At 41.6% G+C, this 22,174-nt stretch overlaps 1 protein-coding gene across 5 annotated transcripts in view; it reads right to left on the bottom strand.

Moving 5' to 3' along the window:
- The window catches only part of LOC124629824 (translation initiation factor IF-2), a 61,903-nt gene that overhangs the window by 10,740 nt on the left and 28,989 nt on the right, over window positions 1–22,174 (bottom strand). For 3 of the 5 annotated variants that reach the window (XR_006984341.1, XR_006984342.1, XM_047163401.1), the window contains 3 exons: window positions 10,041–10,147; window positions 2,021–2,233; window positions 1,499–1,738 (listed from right to left, as the gene is read on the bottom strand). Coding sequence is in view for 3 of the 5 variants with exons in the window: in XM_047163401.1 (XP_047019357.1) it covers window positions 1,499–1,738; window positions 2,021–2,233; window positions 10,041–10,147 (560 nt within the window). In the remaining 2 variants the exon portion in view is untranslated. The remainder of the gene's footprint in view (window positions 1–1,498; window positions 1,739–2,020; window positions 2,234–10,040; window positions 10,148–22,174) is intronic. The other 2 variants (XM_047163399.1, XM_047163400.1) reach the window with 1 other exon arrangement.

The following is a 22,174-nucleotide window of genomic DNA, read 5'->3' as shown; positions in this document are numbered from 1 at the left end:
GAGAGGTAGCAGATTCTCTCACCCTTTCCGCCGCCTCCTTTAAAACCATCACCTCCTCGCAAAAGGAGGCGACGGCATTCCACTCTTCTTCGCTGCTGACCATGCAAGACACGACGGCCGGCAGCGAAAGATTTCCCGCAGCATCCAGTACCGCAGTTAAATCACGGCGCTGCGTTGCCCATGCTGGGCACTCCGCCAACGTATGCAACGCCGAATCTTCGTTGCCGGTGCCACAATGGTGGCATTCGGGCGTGGGCTCCCGGCCTATGCGACACAGGAACTTTCCGAAACAATCTATCTATCAACCCCTCAATTCATCAAGCATGAATCAAATCGACGAATTTCGTAACACCTCTAAGTTGTCATTCGTGAATTTTCCGAGCAGTTAATTTTACTATGCAACTAACACAATTAACTGTAATCAAGCTACGAGTTGATAAGACTTGAAGTTAGCTCATTACTCTCACATAGCTAGCGACGTTATTTTATTTCCTCTTTAAGCCGCTCTCAGGCTTATTAAATAACTAGAAAAATGCTGAGGAAATTCTCTTGCATGTAGTCGTTTATTTTATGCTATAAAACCCTGCCTTATAATTCCTTTGAAGGTCGCTTTGTGAAGATAATGTTTAACTTATGTTCGTGAAGATGTTATTTCGCAATACGATTACGTTCTCGATATACCTTCTAAGTAAATCAAGGCTAAAAAGAAAAGTGTTTGACACAGGAAGTACCTACTTAATACCGTGCCAAATACGGAAACCTTAACATAAGTTACTGAGCAGAACCTGTTGGCAACAGGCTAGTGGATAAAACAGTTGTTGGGAGTACCTAGTAGCCTCTTAGTAGTCCTGAACTTCACCTATCTACCTCCGTCAAGAAACCCTGATCATCGAAATCGTAAAGGTAGATAAAGAAAGAAGTAAATAAAATCTAAACCGCAATCCAGTAATAGTTTTAAAATGATTCATAGGTTTTATTGAAAAGGCTGGCCACCCATCGGTGCAGGTCGCGAGGTAACGCCGGCACCGTGACCAAGCGATCTGGCAGCACTGCTAACTGTTCCCGAGCTGTGACTAAACGATAACTATCTGCCATTGGCTGCCTATCTCACATTTGCGTTCGGAATTAGTCGCGGTTACGTTTTGGCACATTTGGGAAGATCACTCGCTAAGACTTGATATTGTGCTTAGTAACAGTTAAATGCCTTTAACACATTTCGAAGGCGCTTATACGACCATTGTTTGAAAGAACCAATGATAAACGATGGCAGTGTACATAAATAAATCACAAATTCTGCAATTAAGTCCCTGGATATGGAATTCCTCGGATTGTGAGTGCTCTTGAACAGGCTACACATGGATATTAGTGTTTCTGTAAATAGCATCCACGAGTGGCGATATGTACTTATAAGCGTGACTTCCGTCGGCTAAAGAATTTTTGCAGTCACCGGGGAAGGTGACCGTCTAGAGCGTTACAGAAATATGTCAAGCGGCAGTACCTGTTGCATCTTGTCGAAGTCGAGCGCGGGTCGGTGTCGGCGAGGGGGCGGCAGCGGCAAGCGCCGGCGCCGCGGCGACAGTGGGGCCCTGCCGCGCGCCGCCGGCCCCACCGGGCCCCCCGCGGGCCCCGCAGCACCCGCTAGGGTCCCCGCGCCCGTCACCCCACACGAGCACACTCCGCGTCGCGGCTTTAGAGCCTCCAGCGGCGGCGACGTGCGGAACCGCACCGGTGTCTCCACCTGAAAATGCCCAGATATCTTCTTAATATACAAAAGCTTCAAACCTTGGTGATACAGGCTCCACTCGGACAAGCGGTTCAAGGAACTTGCCAAATATACTCCATCTTATGGCCACATTAGTAATCCAGGTAGGTCCTTTAGTTGCAAAAACTAGAAAAATATTCTAGGAAGCACACCAACCGGTGATTTCGGTCTAGATTTGGAACTGAACATCAGATGTAGTGATTAGAGCACACATGAGGTCGGATGCGACTAGTGGGATGTGGTGTTAGCATGGCGTACCTTGGTGTCGTCGTCGTCGGAGGAGGCGGGGCGCGGCGCCAGGTCCCGCAGGTCGCGGTAGGGCTGCGCGGGCCACTTGCGCTTCTCGGGCGCGGCGGGCGGCGGCGACGACGCCCCGCGCCGCCGCGACTCCGCCGCGCCCGCGCCGCCGCCCGCGCCCGCGCCGCCCGCCGCGCTCGCGCCCTCCGCCCCGCGCGGCAACCCGTTGATCACCTGCACGCCGCACTCTGACATCACTATGCTTCACTCATTCGCATGAGGACTCGATGTCGGCCGAGCTCATATGTTTACGCTTTCATCTAACGTGTTCATGTACCAGGTGAAACGTTCGTCCCACGCAACACACACCGAAGGACCTGATATTGGTCCAATCTGTCCAAGATATGTCCGATATATCTGCATTCATCCACTTATAACCTACCGAAACTTAAAATTCTAGACCGAAAACGTGTGATCTTCTACATCTCTCACCCTAAACGCATATACCTGCTCCGTTCCGTCGTGGGTAAAAAGAGGTGCTGACTCCCACAGCTTTTTTGAAATATGTCACTTTATTATAGGACATGGGGCAATTTTGATCCATCTTCTTTATTTATGAAGATTGATGAAATAATTTAGTGTCTTCTCTAGTCACTAAAGGATCTAAACTAAAAATATTGACGACGGCGTCGTCTCTGCGCCGGTGCACTCAGCACGTGTATTATAGCGAGATACATTCATGTCTGGCGATAACGCCTCCAAAAGGACCAATGGAAAGAAAGGGCATACGAGCTAAACTCTCATCTGAGAAGTAGGTACGCGACGGCGTTGAATATTTTAGCGTGTAATTAGAAACGCGTTGAGGAGTCGCGCCGAGTACTGTTAGGTGCGGCGGAAAAGTTCTGCGGAGCGCCGGCCGCTCGTTTATTATGGATGGGCCGCGGCCCGCGCCGACGCGCCTTTGTGAGGCGAGCGCTGCTGCCGCCTGCTGCCTCCGCACGACCACTGCCCCACACGGTCGACACCTTTAACTCAACTTGAATAGCTGCAGTAGGATTTGAATATTTTTGGAGGTGGTTTAGTTTATGTACTTTAAGGAATTATTAGATTTTTGACTGCCTCGTTGGTCTAGTGGTCGCAAGCGCGGATGCTGTGTTCGAGGTCTCGGGTTCGATTCCCGGGTCGGGCTGAAATCGCTTTGTGGGTTTTCTTAAGCTTTCACAAAGCAGCCCGTAGTCTGGAAGTTGGTGATTGATTCACCCGTGCATCGGAGAGCACGTAAATGTCGGTCCTGCGCCTGATCTCTTTCCGGTCGTGTCGGATTGCCGTCCCATCGGGTTATGAGAGTGAAGGAATAGGGAGTGCACCCGTGTCTGCGCAAATGCTCGTGCACTATAATATGTCCTGCGCAGCTGGCCGATCTCCTTAAATGAGAACAGCCGCCGTGGCCGAAATCGGCCGTGGACGCCATTAAGGAATTCTTAATACATTTTAGGTTTGTTAGGGTGCCAGAGAATCACTATTCGCCTAGTGGAGTGGGTAACCACTCCAGACTTAGAGTCTCCTACGTCTCGTTTGTACTGGTTATGGCTACCGTGCCATCCGAGGATCTGGTTACCGAGCTACTTAAACGATTTATTGTTTTTTTGCTGAACCTGAACAGTTTTTCTAAAGCATTGACTGTATAGAGTAAAAATAAATCACAATTTTAGCAGAAAGAAATATCAACATTACTTAACTATAACAATATTGTGATAGTTTAAGAAAATGTAATATAACTCGAGCTCCAATCAGCCAATTCCAGAATTAAAACAAGCAATGTACTGCTGCGAAGTAGTCCAGAAAGCGCCTTGAGCCTGTGCATATTGGAATTAGTTTGCGAGGCAGGCAGGGTGCTCGAGTCATTAAAGTGTTCGACGGGCAATAACATCACGTTGCACAATAAGCCGCGTCCCGGCGCGACGCCTAGCTGTCACACACTAATAAGCCCTCCTTAGCGGGCCATGCTGAATACTTCGCCAGACCAAACAATGCAGGAATGGCTTCACGCATTTAATATTATCACACGACGTTTTTCTTTCTTTAGAAAGCCATTTCCGTTTCCTTTTTGCAATTAAAAAAGTGCGGAGACAAAAGAATTTCTAATTTCAAGCCAAGCGCAAGATAAACAAATGTTATGCAGGCGGCAGACGGGAAACAATGAATAAAAACTCACGGATTGTTTTGTCTTGTTACTGAAAAAAAAACAAGCAAGCGTCAACTGAAGACAGGGAGCGTGTGCAGCTCGGCAGCTCTCCACGAAAAAAATGGCAGCCGCCACCCGTATCGATCCACAATTTCGCGCGCTCCACATACGCGTTGTAATTGAAAATAATTGTAGTGACTTGATAACCTAATTTGTTTACGAACCACCGGAGCGGTAAATCTGGTTCGCGATCTAATTAGAGGCTGGTCGCATCACCGCTGTTAATTGTCCACGCACTCTGAATACACTTGCAGCTTTGTTTTTGATCCTCAAAACCCAATCAGTCTGAAGAATAGTGACTAGGCCAGGTAATGAGCGACGTCGGTCGAGATGTAGGTACGCCTTAACGCATCTTATAACGGAGTGCGGTACACAACTCAGTGGGAGACGAGTTGATGGTTCCATTATTCCGCAGAGCAGATAATCGGCCACAGTATAGCTATAGAGAGACCCTTCAGCAACAATGGAAGTCGACAGCCGGCCTGCACACCGCACACCGCATGCTGCCGACTGCCGTAATAGCAGTCGAGGTGCACACCCCATCACTACTGTTTACTGTATCATTAGATTGGACGCTAGGCAAAAAGTATTCTGCCCGGCTTACACGTGTAATATGATGTCAGTCTTTGAACATACAAAAACAGCTTAATTAACTGCCAAAAAAACGAAATGCAGATCTCACAATGCACGAGTGAGATGGTAGCAAATAACATAATTTTGTACGTATAGAAAAAGTGCATTAAAAACCTTCAAATTAGTAGAACGTATGACGCTAGGTAGATGAGGTCGGCAGTTTTTTTGCTCGCGTCATTTTCGCTCGCTCGCCTCGCCGGAGGGCGTTCACCTGTTCTCCTAACTTTTTAATCTCTTCACGTCATATAACTGCATCGCTCCTATGTATCTGTCGCGGAATTATTAACCAAGATGTTCAGCTCGCGGTGCTGCTACACCGCTCAAATTGAACCGACTGCATCTGACACTACGCGCATCATCATGCACTTGCATGTAGGTTTGTGTATCCTAATAGCAAAGTTATTTGACACGCTTAGTAGTTACGATCAAGTGGTAACTATACACAACTTTTTACGTAATTTAAAAAGAAATAAATGTACTTTTCATCGAATATTATGATTTGCATTCAGTTTGTTTAAATTGTAGATTATAATGAATTAAGTTAGACGTATTATTTATTATTGAATTAAGAGGGTTTGGAAAATGCCTTTTATTTTGAGGGGGCAATTTTGAAGACTGGTTGTTGTTGTTGTACGTTGTACATTGTCATCGTGTATGTTCTACACATTCGCAAGGGATAGCAATTTTGTCGAGTTCAAGTCTGACTGATTTAAATCCACATTTGCGGCGACCTTCTGATCTTGGGCTTAGTGCGAGTTCTTGTTTATTCAAAGAAGAGCTCCTGTCCTCGTACGATGAGGGAGGCGCCATTATTTACACCAATACCGGCGACCCGCCTAATTGAACCATACCTGCCTCCATGGTCGAAAATATTGAGGTGTACGTCAAGTGTCTACCTAATAGGCCCCCTGACGACCACTACGGGGTGCGGATGGGATGCAGGGGGGTGCGGGAGGCTGTGCGGGCGGGGGAGAGGTTGTCTACGGCTGTAATTTAGTTGCGGCGTGTCGTTGCGAATTAATGCGGCATGCGAAGTGCCGGACATCGGCGCTGTGAGATACGGCCCAGTCTCCCGCCTCCGTTGCGCAACCGACCGCTTTTTATTGACGGCCAATTGCCAACATAAAAGTAATCAATTAAACTCCCAAACTTAAATTGGCGCGCATTATCAGACCGGTATTTTAAATGGATAAAACATTTTCACGTCACATTTTATTTCGAGCTGAAGGAGTGGAAAGGGATCCATGCTTGCAGTCATGCAAGTGCCCCCTGAGAACAATGCCGACGTCTCCGCGAGTATTAAGTGGCTAGATCCAGCGTAACACCACTGCCGCAGACAAAATGGTCGCGCTCAAGAGAAGAGTCAGCGAGCATCAACAATAGCGGGAATGCGAGCTATCAGCAAAAAGTCCAGCGTTTAGCTCCCGACACCAATTACGTCATCAACTACTCTCGATAGCGAATTATCTTTGTCATTTGCCACCCATGGCAGACTAGCCGGAGTTTTTCTGCTCATATATACGTTCCATTACATTTGCCAGAGCACAGTCTACTAGTACTAAATGAGTTTTGCAGTTAATTCGGTCATACGGCGGACTGCTCAATGCAATTTAGGGCTCGAAGATCATTTAGGCACTGTGAATATATATTTTGAATTTGCGAATAGTTACGGCATTTTAAGTACGCAAGCGTTGCATTTTCATATAAAATAAATTGTAATAATCTTATTGTGTCATAATAAAATTGCTAACCCGTAACCATAAAATAAATTCTGCAATATCCCGTTTTCCCGTGGGTTGTAAACTTGTAACTAGATAATTTAAATAAGTAATCTCTTGTTACCGGTATTTTAGTTTACAACCAAAGTTGTATTTTAATTTCATCAGATTATAGGATTGAAGCGTTTCAAAGTTTTAACATGAAACACTGAGCGCTGACGTGGAGTCTACATCTAGCGCTTTGTGACTCGCAATTGCTTTGATCTCACGCTTTGAAAGATCTCAGATATGTAGTTTTATTTAGATTTTAATAACTCTACTACAAATCTGCTGCATAGTCTACTGCATTCTCCCGATTTCTTGTAGTTTTATCTAGACCTTTACCTACTTGTTACATTTTTGCTGTTTGTGGTTAAATTATTACTTACAAGTTTCCACAAGTTTTAATCTCCTCAATCGTGCACTTTTGTACATAATACGCTAATAAAATAACAAAAGAGAAATTGCCGGTTTTATAAGTTGGTTCTATGGTAATATAGTTATTACAGAGGACTTGTCTTAAATAGACGCTACAGTTAAAGCTGTAAAAGTTACTACAATTTTCTTGAAATATGTAACCCTTCCTTGCTTTTTACAATATTATTATCTAGGTACTTTTTTCCTTGTAGTAAGTACGTAGCCTAAGCTATGGATTCACGCTATACGTTATATTAGAAGTGTCGCATAAGACATCTGAAGCATCATCCTGACTGCTGTGGTATTTAACCAACGGGTCCCAACAGTCATCCCCGCACAAAAAATCCTAATTAATTGTATCGTGAATCCTAATTGCTATTAAGTGTAACAACAAAGCATTGAGGGCGGTGTGAACTCGCAAGGTTCTCGTACATCTCGTCTGGTGGGAGTAGAAGTAGCCCGGTCAAAATAGACATTTGAAATAACAAAAATTCCCACAGAGCAGATTTTTGGTGGAGAGCTAGATTTGATTATTATAAATAAAATACTAAAAGTCCCCATCGATCCCATGTGTGCGTCAAAAGTTATTCGAGGTCAAATGTCAAAATTTTAGGTTTTTTGATTTTTTTTCGAAAACGGTAAGTTTTATCAAAAAAAGACATCAGACCAAAATCGTAGATCTTTAAATTTTCTACAAAAATGGCATTAACAGTTTTCTCCTAAATCTTACCATTCCTGAGATATTGCGCATCAAAGTATATTCCATACATGACATGCACACATGTCCACGCCACCTGTGAGGTAGTGTACTCGGTGCGTTTTTTTTACCGTAGTTTCTCCTGTAGGCCTACTCCACTAACTGTCATGACAATTTTAGGATAGTTTAAGGGAATAATTGCCGTCAAGTTCTAATATGATGTCATTATTGATATTAACTATTGGGTTAACTATTATTGTGATTGTTTTAGATTTATCAGATTCATACAAAAACTCGTGGTGGCCTAGTGGGTAAAGAACCAACCTCTCAAGTATGAGTGGGTTCGATTCCACGTCAGACAAGTACCAATGCAACTTTTCTAAGTTTGTATGTACTTTCTAAGCATATTTTGGACACCAACGACTGTTTCTGATGGCACGTTAAACTGTAGGTTCTGGATGTCATTGAACATCCTTGGCAGTCGTAATGGGTAGTTAGAAGCCAGTAAGTCTGACACCAGTCTAACCAAGCGGTATTGGGTTGCCCGGGTAACTGGGTTGAGGGGGCAGATGGGGCAGTCGCTCCTTGTAAAGGACTGGTACTACATCAGCTACATCCGGTTAAACTAGAAGCCGACTCCAACATAGTTGGGAAAAGGGCTCGGAGGATGATTTGATACTACAATATTTTTTGCAATTGCAAAAAATTATGTCAGGAGTTTTCCTGGAGCAGGTGGGAGTAAAGTTTTAATAGGTTCCAGATATTATGTATCAATTTCCAACCCCAGTCTTCTGGATAAAAATGGAAATGTCGAAGGAAAATAAGCGTGCGATAATTTTCTACAACTTTAAAAGCGGATTGTCGCGACTTCAGCGCTTAAAAAAAAAATGTTCTGTGTTTAGTGATGCAGAACCATGCCTTAGGACTGCAGTACGCTGATATTTAGGATTTAAAAGTGGGCAATCTAGCCTTAGAGACAAGCCACTTGAAGGTAGTTCAAAACCCGATATGACCCAAGATAATATCGAGGCTATGCGGCAGTTAATTGTCGCAGACCAACATGTAACATACCGTGACATAGATCCGTGGGCATAACGATTGTTTTACATTCCACAAAATTAAGTAAAGTCTTCGTGGTAAACGTTTCAGCACACCTGAAAAAGCTGTTGACTCATACAAATCGGCCAATTTGACTACCCCACTTTAGAATGGAATAAATGTTTCAAGAACTGGGTTTAATGCGTGCAAAAGTACATTAAATATCGCAGAGAATTCTTTGAAAAACAATAAATGGTATTAACTTATTAGATTGTCTGTACTTATTTCAAACGATACAACTTAAAGGTAGCCCTCGTATGTACGTGGCTTATATGTGCATATCATGTATAGTGTGACTCTTTGAATCGCTATATCTCAGGAATGGTAAGATTTAGGAGAAAACTGTTAATGCCATTTTTGTAGAAAATTTAAAGATCTACGATTTTGGTCTGATGTCTTTTTTTGATAAAACTTACCGTTTTCGAAAAAAAATCAAAAAACCTAAAATTTTGACATTTGACCTCGAATAACTTTTGACGCACACATGGGATCGATGGGGACTTTTAGTATTTTATTTGTAATGATCAAATCTAGCTCTCCACCAAAAATCAGCTCTGTGGGAGTTTTTGTTATTTGACCACTACTTTTATGTCTATTTTGACCGGGCTAAAGGTCGAAATTGAGATTAATTCTGAGCTAGATTACATTTATAGGCTGTGCGTGAGACCTAGATCTGGGGGACAGTTATTAAATCGTTCAGAACAAATTAAAATGTATTGAGTGTAGCTGGTTATGCTACTCTGTAGTACTAAGCAACTTGTTTGCTTAGGTTTGATAATATTTATTTTAGTCCAGTTAATTCGACTAATTACATTTACTTATCAGTTCTGCAACATCAGCATGATATGTGTGCAAAATTTAAAATATTTTGCCCTCGATCTTATCCTATTGGCTACGGCGTGCCTTATTTTGCATATTCTACTACTATATCCAGAGATATCTATGCTTATATCTAGATGTCTATGGCTGTGTGTTGGTGGGACTTATAAACTATAACAAGAGTTACAAAATCGTTCATATCAATTGATATTTCGCTCGGCCGACATCTCTGCGTATGACATAATTTACAAGATTGAGCATCGGGGATTTTTCTGGGACATCCATATGCAAAACGTCATAAAGATAAATGATTATAGTATGTAATAGTACTAGTGAATGTTGATGTGCATGCAGTGTAACGTGGAAGGTGGTTACCTCTAGTTCCTCCTCCGAGGAGTGGTGGTCGTACAGGTGGTCGGGCTCCGGGTCCGGCAGCAGGCGCGGCGGCGCGGGGGCGCACGCGCACGCTTCGCCGCCCATGCCTGCGGGACACAACACCACTCAGTTATCATCAGCAAGGGATCGCTTACATGTTGCAGACGAATGGCCTTCACTTCTCGTGTGAAAGTAATCAAAAGTTGATATATCACACACATTGAAGGAATTTAGAATGTATTATTGTAGTAAGTATTCAGAAAAGATGCTATGGCTGTTCGGCAAGTGCCAAACAAAAATCATGGAACTCCTAGTATCATTCGAAGATCGATGACTTTTCATATGTTTTCGCTTGTTTGATTTTCATATACATGCATAATGAAACATAGGATAGAATGGACGTTCATGGTGTAATTCCGCTGAAATCTGCTGGCAGGCGAATACCTGTATAAGTGTATACTCTTTGTAAACTGTTAATAAGACGTATGTTGAATGCAGCGCCGTAACTCCTCGTGTGTGAGGAGTTCAGAGGTAGTGCCTTCCTTATAAGTATGATTATCGTCTATCACATCCATAAAATTAAACAGTACCGTTCTCATTTAATACATAATGTATAAGATATGCACCGACTGTGCACAGTTCTACATATACAGATTATTTAATAGTTACATGGAGTTGACCTATGTAAAATATATGGGTGTGTCTTCCTGGCTTGTGGAAAGGCAGGTTACCTATTCTCTCTTCGGTAAGTTATGATTCACAGGAAGTTTAATATTCGTTAATCTAGTGTATCGACTGTGTGTACAAGTTGTGACAAGAAGCGGCTAGTCTAGTCCAGGGTTCCGCCTACCACGTAAGTAAGCATCTAGCTGCTATGACTCATGGCGCGTATAACATTACGTTGACCTAACTAAAACTGAAGCTAAACGAGCTTAACTTGTACAAGGATTGTCTTTTGTTCGTTCAACTCTATCGACTATTGAAAACCTAAATTTTAAAGATATTAAAACACATTTACCAGTCAGTATGGTTATAACAAAGATAGAATTTATTAAGAGGTCGTCATCGTCGATAGCTCGATTGATTACGTTTAAGTTAACGAGGGTAGAGCGGAAGCTGCTGGATGCACGAGACACAGGAAGGAGGCGGTAGGACCGCGAGAGGGGCCGGAGACGAGGGGAGAGGGCACAAAGGGAGGGAAGGGAGAGGGGGGGATGTTCTTGAACTTGCGGCGAGAAGGCTGCGCGGCGCCTGTGCCACTTGCACAGCATGGATGTTACCTGGAGACCGGCGGAGTAAACACTTCACTACCTTTAATGCACGATACCATGAACTGTGCAAAACATGTATATCTACCTGTACACTTTTTATATCCATGTGTTTACACAACTTGTACCGTTGTACGCAGCTGATGTCAGGAGGCGTACATATTATCTTGATGTCATGTTTACTAATTACTCTAAAACAGAGGGCACACGTAAGGTATACAAGGATGAGTGTTGTTTACTCAATCGTGTAGCGATAAAGTAGCGACATCCCGCATCTGACGATCGCAGATACAGCGAGTACCCTCTTATGTTGAAACATTGAACTGCCTAGATATGCAGATAGCACACAATCCACGCTGCCGGTGAATGTATCTCAGCAATTGTAAATATTTGTATACGTTACAGGCATTAATGACCATCGTGATTCCTGGCACTTTCAGTTGTGTATTACGTTAACAGTATACTTGGCATATCTCTATGTTTTCATTTGGGAAAGAGCCGATACTAATGAAAACAAAAATGTTAATGTGTGTACTTGAGTTCTCTTCGTACGTCCTTGAGTTTTGTTACAGGATTTGTGATATTATTTCAACTAGAATCAAAATATTTCGTTGATAGAGCACACCCTATCGTTAGTTTATTGTGGGTGCTGGCTTTAGTTTTTGCTTGTATTGTGAAGACGCGACCCTCCAGAGCAAGTCGCGCTGCATTGTCTTGCCGGAGGAGTCTCGGCGAAGTTCACCAAGCCGGAAGAAACAAGGGAAGCGGATGACGATCCCGATAACGATGGGTGTTTGATCCTCTCAGTTAACCCCCAACTAAGATAAATGTGTTTGTTAAGGCCACATTCATCACTATAGTTGATTAGGGTTCGAAGGAGGCTTGACCCGCCGGGTCTCGATAAAGGGCTCGCGTCTTAACCTTACGGTGTTATGGTTGCACGAACTAATGAATGAGGAAATTTATTTGATCAGGTAACAGACCGGACCTTCTACAATATTGATTAGTAGCTACAACCATCATATGTAATAGACTAGTGATCGCACGCGCGAATGCAGTGCACGAGGTCTCGGGTTCGGTTCACGAGTCGGGCCGATATCACTTTGTAGGTTTTGAAAACTTTCATAAAGCAGCCGGAGTCTGAAAGTTAGTTGGTGATTGATACACCATCCATCCTCCGTCCCATTGAGCTATGAGAGTGACGGAATAGAACATGATGATGTCCTTCTTGCCGATTTTTCTTCAAAAACCAAACTTCAAATTGGCTTTGGAAGCCATTTATTTACTTTAAATTTTAAATAACTTTGTATTATTAATAAAGCTAAATGTATAAAACCAGAGGATCAAAGACGAGAAAGAAGTCTATCCTATCTTTTTCTATACACATATAAAGTGTACACAATGTTTAGATAAAGCATGAACAAAACAATAAACCATAATACTATGCCGATTTTTTGTTGATGCCGTTCCAACAAAGAGTAAGAGGCAACAATAGTAACGTAGGCAGTTAGCCTTATTAACAACAGGTTTGACTTGTTAAAAAACATGTCGGTTTGGATCAAGCGGTGTGTGCCGCGGCGTTCATGTAGCTCGCTTGTTCACCTTCAATGAACATCTTACTGTCTTTCTATTCAATAATCTAAGCCCTAATTACAAATCTTTATAAAACTGCCCATCTTAAGTCGGCCAACGCTCAAGCTATGAGTAATGATTATGTAGGCTGCTGCTGCTGTACGTAATGCGGTAGCTTAAACTTAACAGTAATAAAAGAATTTAAGAAATTCAACAGTGACTCAGACTGTTTATCAATTCAACTCAAAACTTGATTTCTGACTCGATACACGTCCACGTACAAGATTATATATCCCAATTGAAACGCCGAATCGAATAGGAACCGGTTGTACGACTATCTAAAAGTCGGTAAACAAACACACCTAGAATCGGCGACAGTAATTGAGACATTCGAATAATAGAGTGTTTAATATCCAATTAGTTTCCGTAGTGTTCTGGGAATTATTGCAAAAACCTCCATGTTTCAGCTGCATCAAAATTCGTTTCGCACCAACATCGATAATCGATAGTTCATCAGGGCTAAACACTTTTTATATTATATCCACTGAACTTTTTATATTCTATCAGAATCAGCAGTGGCAAGCCGTGCAAGAGCAGTAATGTCTAAGTGGGGAGAAAAGTTGAGAATGTTGCCGAGTTACCCCTTATGGAACAACGAGCACAAAGATACGGATCATTAAAACACAGAAAGTGGCGAATGGGAACAGGCAGCCACCGACCAAGTTTTAAAATAGCGATAAATATCGTTACAAAGGGATTATTTTCATCGTGGGGTAGAACAAATTAAAATAGACAGCGGAATAAGTTTCTAATTTTGCTCTACCAGGGGTATAGACATGTTCAGGGTTATTTTGCATCTCTGTTAGTTAACTTATTTACTACAAAGACTAGAGTCTGGAGTCTAGTCTAGTCCTTTGTTTACTTTGCATAAAAAAAAATGTTGACTTGCAAGTTGGGAAGCAGAAGCGTAATGCAAACTAATAGATAAAGAAATAGTGAATAACAAATAGCGAGTGGAGCCGACGCGAAGCTAACTGAAAGCCTCGCAGCGATGTCAATGTCCCGCTCGGAGGAGCATACAAAGTGGAGATAAGGTCCGCTTCGGCAAAGGGCAACTACTTACGTGTGCCACAATACTGTTCCGCCTGTGAATAATTGAAAGGGCTCAGGCCTGCCCGACGCACAGATCTCGCTCTCCACTTATCTTACAACTCCAAATGTCGATTCTATCCGGCGAGTAAGAATGGAGCCGAAAGCGGACGTCGTACGGTTCAAAGTTGGAAGTGAAGCAAAGAGAGCCAGGCAAGTTATCGCCGACGGTCAAATCAAGATTGAATGCGCCGTTGACGCGGGCGAGTCACGACACGTCAAACTGTTGCTGTGAGTCTATACATCCGCGTGGCACTTTCTGGAGCCCTGCGCGGCCTGTTTGCACGCAAATCTGGCATTCTGCTCACACGCATCCACCAGTATCTTATTAGACGCGCTCCTCAAACTGATTAGTTTATAACCATGCCTTTGAATAAATGTTCTCCTTTTTGAATGCTTATACCTATACTAGGTATAGAAGAGAAACTTTATTTGATAACTCGTAATAGTAATGGCATTGAGGTTATATCAGATCGTGCGAAATCATATATCAAATGGCCAGGGAGGTAACTACACAGTATTGATTTTCCTGTAACAATAAAAAATGGAATTTGGGGAACTTTTATTAATCAAAGGAATGATTTCGATGAGAAGATATTTCACGCGGATGCCTTTATAGATCATTTACTGGAATGCCCGAGAGAATAAATACCTTTATAAATGAATTTATAAAATGAGAAGCTGATAGGAAGCGAGCCTATAAAATACTATGATGGTAAAAATAAAGCTTGAACCGAGCTGAATAATGGTCAATGTCAAAGTTAAACAGTTATTTCGGCCTTGTTAGCGGTCACGTGCCAGTAGCTTGTATTTTTGTTAAATGTTTTTTAGCCTTCAACTCTGCACATGAAAGCAGTATTTAAAAAGCACCTACAACTTATAAATAGCTATATGTGTGGGTCTCGTTAGGACCGAGAATCTCAACTATGACCACAGCAAATTGGCCTTGGACATTTGTTGCTGAAAGAATATTAAAAAGCATCCACATCTAAAATGCAATCGCACACATAAGCGAGTTCAATGGAAAATTTTATCGAAAAAGAATTTCATGCTAAATAGCACCGCAACATAGCAGCAGTTCGTGATCTCAGAAACTGAAAACTGACAGCAAAAACATCTTTCATCTGAAATAGCTATGATCTCTGCAGCCGATAAAAACACAGTTGAAAAACTATATCTTCAGAATGTTCTCCATTTGGAATGCAAATGCGCGTCGATCCGCGTGTCAGCATGACACGGCGGCGTGCGCGTGGGCAGCCCTGCACGTAATGGCTCCACCATGGCACCGAGACCGACGCTAATAAACATCGCTTCGTATTATTTAGCCGCAACCTTCCCGACTAAGCGATGTGGCTTCAGTTTAGCCAGCAAGCATTGTTTGTTACTTGCACACTGTTTATGTACAAAATATACATTCAGGCCGTATGTGTCATTATGCCGGTCATCACTTTGCTAGACAGATTGGCGCTCGATGATACCTACATAAATTGTAATGGGTAACTGGAAAGGTCTTACGGAATACGTATGTATACGTGTATGCGTCCCACGAAACGCGAGAGTTGGCCTATTCTGAGGCGAGGAGATCTCATGCCAAGTGTGTGTGTCGTAAACGACATTATAGTAAGGTAACTCTGCGTAAGAAGATAGAAGACAGCGTATCTCCAACTCTACACAAATCGAACCCCTGTTTCCGCGACGCAAGTTAGAATAACTATCCGAATATGCTAAGATAATCACAACTATTTATTTATAATGATCAGTATAGAAAGAGCGCGACTGTTCGCTTCGAGCCGGTCAAGTTCAAGGTGCACAGCTATAAAAACAATATACGTCCGGCGGCCATTAGCAAACAAAATGGCGACGATTAATCATCAAAGATTACTGATGTATTAGAAATGTAAATTTTAAGGTCAGAGAGATTAAATATGTGGTTATATAAATGTTTATAATAGGAATTTGAATGTGACCTGTGTTTGTAAATACAGGTGGGAATGTGACAGCACGCTACGGAAAACTTCGATCGATCGATGGATCGAGAATCGCTGGCGAGCGACCTTGACGAAAATATTGATATAATGGAACAGATTATGTGACATTTACCAGGCCGAAACTTATATCATCTGATAATTCATAAACAATTTGTTTTTGCTCGTCGTTTTGTAATTCCCAAAGTTATATTACAAACTACTAGTAATGGTAAAAAAAAAACAGATAGAGTTCTAGCTTCACATATTGTAAATTCCCTGTAGCTGTGCTAGCTATGCATAGACAATGGCATGATCTATGATCTATTTGAAGACAGCGACCACACGGAGATTGCTATTCTAGTATTCCAGAGTATCCAATGCATTTCAAATAGCGCCGTTTCAATATCAGAAGTGCTCACGCCACCCCTTCAGTTTTGTGTTCCATGTATCAATGTTAGACTCCCTCTAGTTATATCATCATGAGTTATTCAGTATCACTATGGTTTAAAAATTGTTCATCAAACGATAAGTATTCCTTAAAACCATGTTTAGCAACAAGACGGAATCGTCCAGTCCTTGTCGACGACATGCAAACATTGCACGATTTGCATAAAAATCTCAAGTGATTCGCGTTTGCAATACTGATTTGGGCATCGGGAATGCAAATTCTGTCGTAATCATTAGTTTCGATTTTTTACAAGAGATTATTGGAATCGGTGTTCGGATTTCAAATTCAAATAATCTCTTCAATTTTGAGACCGAGTTTCGAGAGCAAACGGAGATTTAGAAGGTTCGTAATAAGAACTGTGTTGTACTCCTTTATAGTAGTTCTTCTGGCAGTGTTTTGTCATCACTTTATTGAGTGGTTTTGAGTGATTACCATGAGGTCTGGTGAGCGTTGAACCAGCGCCAATATGAGCCATTAGCAGTGGTGATAATGAGCGACGTGGCGTTATTGTGCCGCAACGTCTAGCGTATGGTAATGCGGCGGACAGTCGTACGTGCGGCGCATACGATGCCGGCCACGTCGCACTGCTAAGAGCTGTTTAGCTCCACGCCACTATGTAATCTGTACAATAATGCTATACCGAATATTTCGTGTATGACAGCAAACAATAAGCTACTAAGACACGTTCGCAGAATCACTTATTATTGTCCATTGAAAGTTTACAGTCTCAAGGATCCAAGCAAGTCATGATTTGCTTTGCTGGCAAAATGTTGAAATCGAGCAAAATATTTTAAGTTCAAATTAAGGACCTACATTTTAAGTAAAGGTTATTGTTGTTCTACCAAATAGTATGGCATTAGCGTGGGGCTAGGCTCTACAACATTATCCACGCCACGTATTGCGCTCGACACCTTTAGTTCAAAGGTCTCTGTGAATACTCGTCAAACCTTATTAGTTGCTAAAAGCTAGCTACCTGCAATCACAATTTAGAGCACAAACATGAATCGAAAGGAAATATTAACAGAGTCAAAAGCATATAGTGTAACTGCGTCCTGATGGCTCACCAGGACTCTTCTCCACTCTACATCGTAAGAAATATTTCTGATAAAGTATACGACTTCCCCTTCGTTCCTCGAGCTAGTTACCATCAAGCAGTTAGTGTTGTGTACTGCAAATGCACTTTCTGACATGATGTCGATGACGCGCTCAGTGCCCAGCTCTGGACATCCGCCAACGACAACGCCAGCCGCGATAACATCTCATTTGTCCTCTTTATTACCCAATATGATTGATTCTCTAAGAACAAACCTTTTCGGTTACCCCTTAGTATAACGTGTTTGTAATCTACGTACGTGGCATGTTTGCGTTTCAGATACTTTTAGTGTAGTTCATGTCAGCTGATTCCAATTGTAGCCGTCATTTTAAGCTGATCCATATCTGATTGATAGATTCGGTTCATAAATTGCAATATTTCATGCTTAACAAATAATCCGAAACGCATTTAGGTAATTTGTTTTTATTTTTATCATCCTTGTTTGTGCTCTTTAGACAGAGAAGAATAGATTAGATATGTACTTCAACGGCACTTACTTGTTTAGGTAGTGAACCCTCCTCTCATGAGTAAAACATTTAGTATGCATTTGGTCAAAACTAATGAGCGAGTAAGAGTTCAAACAAGTAAGTTCTGTAAAAGGCAACCTGTCCAAGTTTTGGCGGGTACAAGTTCATTATAAACCTGTTGTGTGTGGCCGCGTAATGTCCGCTCGCTCGCCGCTGGCTGTGTGCTGCGGCAGTGCGCGTGAGAGCGTGAGCGCTCGCTGGGCTAGCTCGCAACCAAACGAGTTCCAAGTTTAGCCATACACCGAGGTTCCCGCTAGCCGTTTCGATAACATCCGCCGATTATTTGAGAGAAACCGAGTAATGGACTGTGCGTTTCAGCTTTCGTTTGCACGCAAAGGGTTTGTTTAGGAGCAAGTAGGCAGGCTGTTTCACAATTTACTATGGCGAACAATATGGAAATCTTCGCGGTTATGCCACGATCTGCTTTGTGGCAATATAATAAACTGTGTGCGTCGGTAGACTGGTGGGCGCATGTATAATTACGGTATAAAGTTGAACGCTCACCTTGGCCGCGGTCCGAGCAAGGCCAAGGTCGTTAAAGCGTGCCGCTCCCCCCCCCATGCCCCCTCGTGCCCCCCGCATCACACTCCTCTCGTCTGACGGTTGCACGCGCACGCGATTTTTTTTGCACAGTGATGTAATCTGCAATTCGGCGCGAGCGCAACATGGCCGACCGTCACGCTCAGATAAACATTTCTTACAGCGAACTTTTTAAACACCCAATTCTGTTATTAATATGAAAACCATATTTTAGATTGTGTGATTTATTCTGTTGGGGAATGTTAAACTTAGCCCGTTTGTGCCAAAGCTACAAAACTGAAAGAATGTTGGCACGTCTCGGGGCCGTAAGAAAGTTGCACCTGAATCAGTGGCGAGCGGATACCTAACGTGTATCTGCTTAATGAAACACATGACGTGCGAACTACCTTTACAAACAACTTCAATACACAGACACCCGCTTACGTACAGATCGCTGCTGGCCGACATTCATGTTTGTTTTTAAATCTTTTGTTATTCAAATAATCTCCTACTCGAACTGATCAGCACATAGTAGTGGGGTATGTGGAATTAGGAAAATACATTACGAAACTCATTGATTACTCTACTGGGAAAAACCTGAATGAGATATCCTTTTAATGTTACATTCAGAAGAAGTATACCAAAGAGTGTTCAAGATATTGAAACCGTAAGAACTTAACTGAAACTGAATTCCAATTTCCATTTGGAACGAAAATGTTTCTGTATCAAGATTTAGTAAGTCATGTATTGGTGAGCGGTGTACACCGCAGGAATATTCCAATGGTGTTTGTCGCCGTATTGGAAGCATTAGCGAGGCGATGGTGTGCACCGGAGCCGACGCGGATCGCGCGTAGCAAGACCGCAAGACGCGTCGCCACTGCAAGCCACTGAGCGTGCGTTACACACGCGATTAGACCCACGCCTTGCACTGCCTGCCGCATGTTCTACAAGCCCAAACCAGGCTTTGCTTGCAGTATAATAATGCACAAATGACTTCTTGTCGTCAACATGTTGAACCTAGGCTTATATCCAAAATACAAATACATATATGACTTTCGTAAGATCCAAAGATGTTTAAAAAAAAATGTCAAATCTTTGGTGCATATACCGAAACTGATTACTGAAGACATTTTAATGCAATTATGTAATTTGGAGGAACGTTGAATAAATTCAAAATATGTACTATACTATAGTTCGGCCGTTCAGAGAATGCGTTCCTGACACCTATCAGTTAGTCAGGACTAGTGATGGGCACAACATAACACTGAGTTCGTTACCGTTCCCCCAAAATAAACCGCCGCATTATTTTAAGATTATTTTCGTTTTAAATTGGCGGAATCATTTAAAATTTATATTTTAGTTATTTAAGTGGAAACCAAAAAAAGGTAATATTCATATAATAAAATCGTTTTATTTATTCTTTGTTACAAAGTTACAATCTGTATTTCTATGCAATAAAGTAAGTACATTGAATTGAATGTGCGTACAGAATATTAATCAGACTCCGATTCGCTTGAGGAGGTGGTGTCTTCATCATCATCTTCGCCTACGTGTATAATTATATTAGGTATTATCAATAACAGAATCAATCCTGATATCTCGGTCAAAACCTTCCAAAATCAGGTTTTTAGAGCTCTACCTCACTGGGACGCCATGGCGACGTCGCAAGCGGCACAGGTCTGGCTACCAAGGCTCGGAACCGGTTTAAAAAATACCAGTTAATACCGGTTTATTACGGTTTTCCTCCGAACTTTTCTTAAGAACGTGAACGTTTTAAGAACTTTATTTTACCTAAATTAACCGGTTTATTTGACGAACGGCGGTAAACGCGTTGCAACTTGTATGGATCGTGGTAGGTACTTTAAGATATTTCTTTTCATTCGATTTGTGCGTGACTTCGTAGGTAGACGTGTGCTGAGCAAAGGGATTTTGTCACCTGTTTATATTATTTGTGTTTAAAATGGGTAGAAAGAAGACGAATTTAATTTATACATACTTTGATTACAATGAAAACAATAAAACTTCAAAGTGTCTAATAGAAAACTGTGAACAAGTTTTACGGGTAAGTAAACCATTGATTGGCATGTATTTATTTGCTTAAATGTTTAAAATTCACAGTTAGACTGGTAGTGAACAGAAGGTACCTATGTTACAGCACAGAATATTATAATAAAGTACCTAATTTAGTGGTTATTATATTCTGTTGTTATAGTTAACATGATGGATAATTAAGTCAGATTTTTTTCTGCCGAAATATTATAACTTAACGTGAAGGTAGGTAGTAGTAATAACTTTGTTGATGTACTTACTATTAGGTTATTGTATAATATGTGTATGTACATGGTTAGGTTTAATGTACATATTTAGTTTAGTTTATTATATTTGATTTATGATTTGATTTGAAGTGATGCCTGTTAGTTAAATGTGTTTATAATGAAGTTAAAATTTAACTAACATAAAATTTATGTTACATTGTTGCTTGTAAAGAATACGCTATCCATTAGAAGATTTAGGTTTTTCCACGTCATTATTAAGGTGAAAGATTTTTTTATGTTTCTTCGATTTTTGTTTTAGGGAAATCATGGTGCTAATTTATTGAGACATTTCTACACACAACACAGACAGCTGCACGACAAAATCCTTCACGAGAATAAAAAGAATAAAGAAAATGTACCACCGAAAAAAGATGACAACCATATGAAAGTAATGAAGCATTGTTCTAAATTAGTTACGATTCATGGTCGGCCGTTTTCGATTTTAGAGGATGACGCTTTTAAAGACTTAATATCATTAATACCAAATTCAAATCCCCTGTCTGTGAATGTTAAAAACATTAAAACAATGATTGAAAAACATGCTTATAATATACGCAAGAATGTCCATGATGAGTTAAAGGATCAACTTATATCGTTAAAAATTGATGTAGCTTCGGTAAAATCTAGAAGATTTCTCGGCATAAACATTCAGTATATTGCAAATGGTAAAATTGTACTAAGAAACCTCAGTGTCCATGAATTACATGAGAGAAACACGGCCGAATTTCTAAAAGAAACAGTGATGATAGTCCTAAGTCGTTTCGGTATTGAGCTTAAACAATTATATTCCGTAACTTCTGATAATGGAGCTAACATGATTCGAATGTCAAAGCAGTTGGAGGAAGAGATGCAAGAAAATACAACTGAGGAACATGACTTCGTTGAAGGCGAGGATTCTGAGCATGAGAACGGATACGAGGTGTGGTTCGCTGAAGCAGGTAACTTAAATCTAAATATTGATAATCAAGGCCAAAACAAATTGACTACAGTGCGTTGTGCAGCTCATACACTGCAGCTCGCTATAAGAGATGCTTGTAGCGAACTTCGTGATCTTTTAGAACAATGTCGCCAGATAGCTCGTGTACTGCGCTCACCAAATAATGCTCTTCAGTTAAGAGTTCAGGGCTTACCACAAGCCATCATTGATTGTCCTACGAGATGGGATTCTACAGCAGACATGGTAGAGCGTATATTATTATTCAAAGATTTCTTGAGTGGACGCACAGAACCAGTGTTTCAAACTTTTGCCGTAGAAGATACATGGCAGAAACTTAAT

The sequence above is a fragment of the Helicoverpa zea genome, chromosome 4 (genome assembly GCF_022581195.2).
Source record: "Helicoverpa zea isolate HzStark_Cry1AcR chromosome 4, ilHelZeax1.1, whole genome shotgun sequence".
Lineage (NCBI taxonomy): Eukaryota > Metazoa > Arthropoda > Insecta > Lepidoptera > Noctuidae > Helicoverpa > Helicoverpa zea.
This window is presented reverse-complemented; position numbering and strand designations above follow the sequence as displayed.